This window comes from Myotis lucifugus, unplaced genomic scaffold (assembly GCF_000147115.1).
Source record: "Myotis lucifugus unplaced genomic scaffold, Myoluc2.0 scaffold_28, whole genome shotgun sequence".
Lineage (NCBI taxonomy): Eukaryota > Metazoa > Chordata > Mammalia > Chiroptera > Vespertilionidae > Myotis > Myotis lucifugus.
In genome coordinates, this window is record NW_005871076.1 from 5,210,238 (window position 1) to 5,212,053 (window position 1,816).

Consider the following 1,816-nt stretch of genomic DNA (forward strand, 5'->3'; position numbering starts at 1 on the left):
TTCCAGGCACTTAAGAGTATTCACGAACTGTGTTTATCTCCTGAGGTAAGTGTACATAAGGGTCAAATTTGGCTTTGTCTATGCATTTGAAGATCATGATGCAATTCTAATAGGTGTTTTTTTCTTTCTCTTAAAAATATTTATATTCTGGATATTACTGTAGACAATAGAAGAAATGGATTTAAGTACCTGCCTTTCCTCCCGATAGTTGTTCAACCCTGTGCAAGCCACTTAACTCTCTTTATCACATTTACTTAATTTATAAACTGTTATGATGAAACTGCCACCATAACTCATAGGATTTGAGAGGAGTAAATGAGGTACTTATTATATCCCTCAGTGTTCTCATTTTATTAAGATACCTATATTAATATTTGAAACAATTGTGGGAAAGTGCTTTGAAACCTAGTTGAGCAATACAAATGTAGAGAGTTGTTGTTCCCTTTATGGTTCTTGTTTTGGATCTCTGGGTTTCATCCTCTGACTGTTACATTTGTTACTTTTATTACTCCTTGAGCACCTGCTGCTTGATATGGCTATTTAATGTGCATTTATTTCTGCTTCAAAATGATTCCATATTCTGAGGACAGGGTAAATTCAGTAGTTAGCCTAGTGGCTTGATTGATTACAATTATACTAACTTTTATTGATGTTTGGTTTAGTAAATGTCACAGCTTTGCCTCTGGTTAGCATGCTTTATTTTAACATATTTGGATTTGACTTAAATGTTTCCTATAAAATATTTCACCTACTAAATCAAGGACTTGTTTTTATTAGGCCTTCACAGAGCTTCAAGCTAAAGTTATTGACACTCAACAGAAGGTGAAGCTTGCGGACATACAGATTGAACAGCTAAACAGAACGAAAAAGCATGCCCATCTTACAGATACAGAGATTATGACTTTGGTAGACGAGACTAACATGTATGAAGGTGTAGGAAGAATGTAAGTAAAATATATCCTTAAGGGGGTTATCTTGGAATATGTTTTATCTAAAATAAATCATAAAAGTTGTTCATTTTAAAACGGGTGAAAGTATCACAGTAGCTCTAATACCTTATTTTTTTTTTAAACAAGAAACTGAATCCCAGATAGATGTGTTGAATTTAATTTTTTCCCCTTCAAATTGTAAGAGAAAGTTTATTTAGAAAATCACAGAGGTAGAAGTGAGCTGTAGGAGAAATGGGCTCCGGAAACAAGATACAGAGGCAGAAGAAGGGCTCTTCATGCTTAGAAGAGAGAAAGGTAAAGCTACCATGCCTGGGGGAGGGGAGGGAAAAGACGGGGCCAGATGTGTTTAATTTTAGACTTTGAAGTACATTTCTTAAATATTTCCCTCCTCTCTCTACATTGGATACTTAAAAGTGTGTAACTTCAATGATAAAAATATGATTTGTCATGAAAAGATGTTCATAGTAATTTTGTGTGTGAAGATTTATTTAAGTAGTTGTAGTTTTAACTTCTCCTTCCCTACCTAATTTGTGAGGAGTCATACAAATCATTTTTTAGATGTCTGACCAGTGTCCTAAAGTAAAAATATTAAGTTAAATATTCAGTTGTCATTTACTAGTATATACACTTGTTCTAACTGTCATACATGAGAAATCTAGTAAACCAATTTATGTTTTGTTTGTTCTAATTGTTATGTGATTAACATCTAATAGCACTTCACTTTTTTCTTTTAATGAGACAGAGCAGATCTGTTCTCTGAGCAGTAGTAAGGAATGGAAAAGCCCTTAACTACAGGTCACATTCCATTACAATGAGCTAAAAGGAGAAGAATGGTTTTGGGCGGGGGAGGGGCGGGGGGCGGTTGA

The 1,816-nt window shown here is 34.4% G+C and overlaps 1 protein-coding gene across 3 annotated transcripts in view; it reads left to right on the forward strand.

Annotated features, from left to right (window-relative positions):
* The window catches only part of PFDN1 (prefoldin subunit 1), a 55,960-nt gene that overhangs the window by 1,612 nt on the left and 52,532 nt on the right, over positions 1-1,816 (forward strand). For all 3 annotated transcript variants that reach the window (XM_006086500.3, XM_023752079.1, XM_014453832.2), the window contains exon 2: positions 778-944. In XM_006086500.3, the coding sequence (XP_006086562.1) occupies positions 778-944 (167 nt within the window). The remainder of the gene's footprint in view (positions 1-777; positions 945-1,816) is intronic.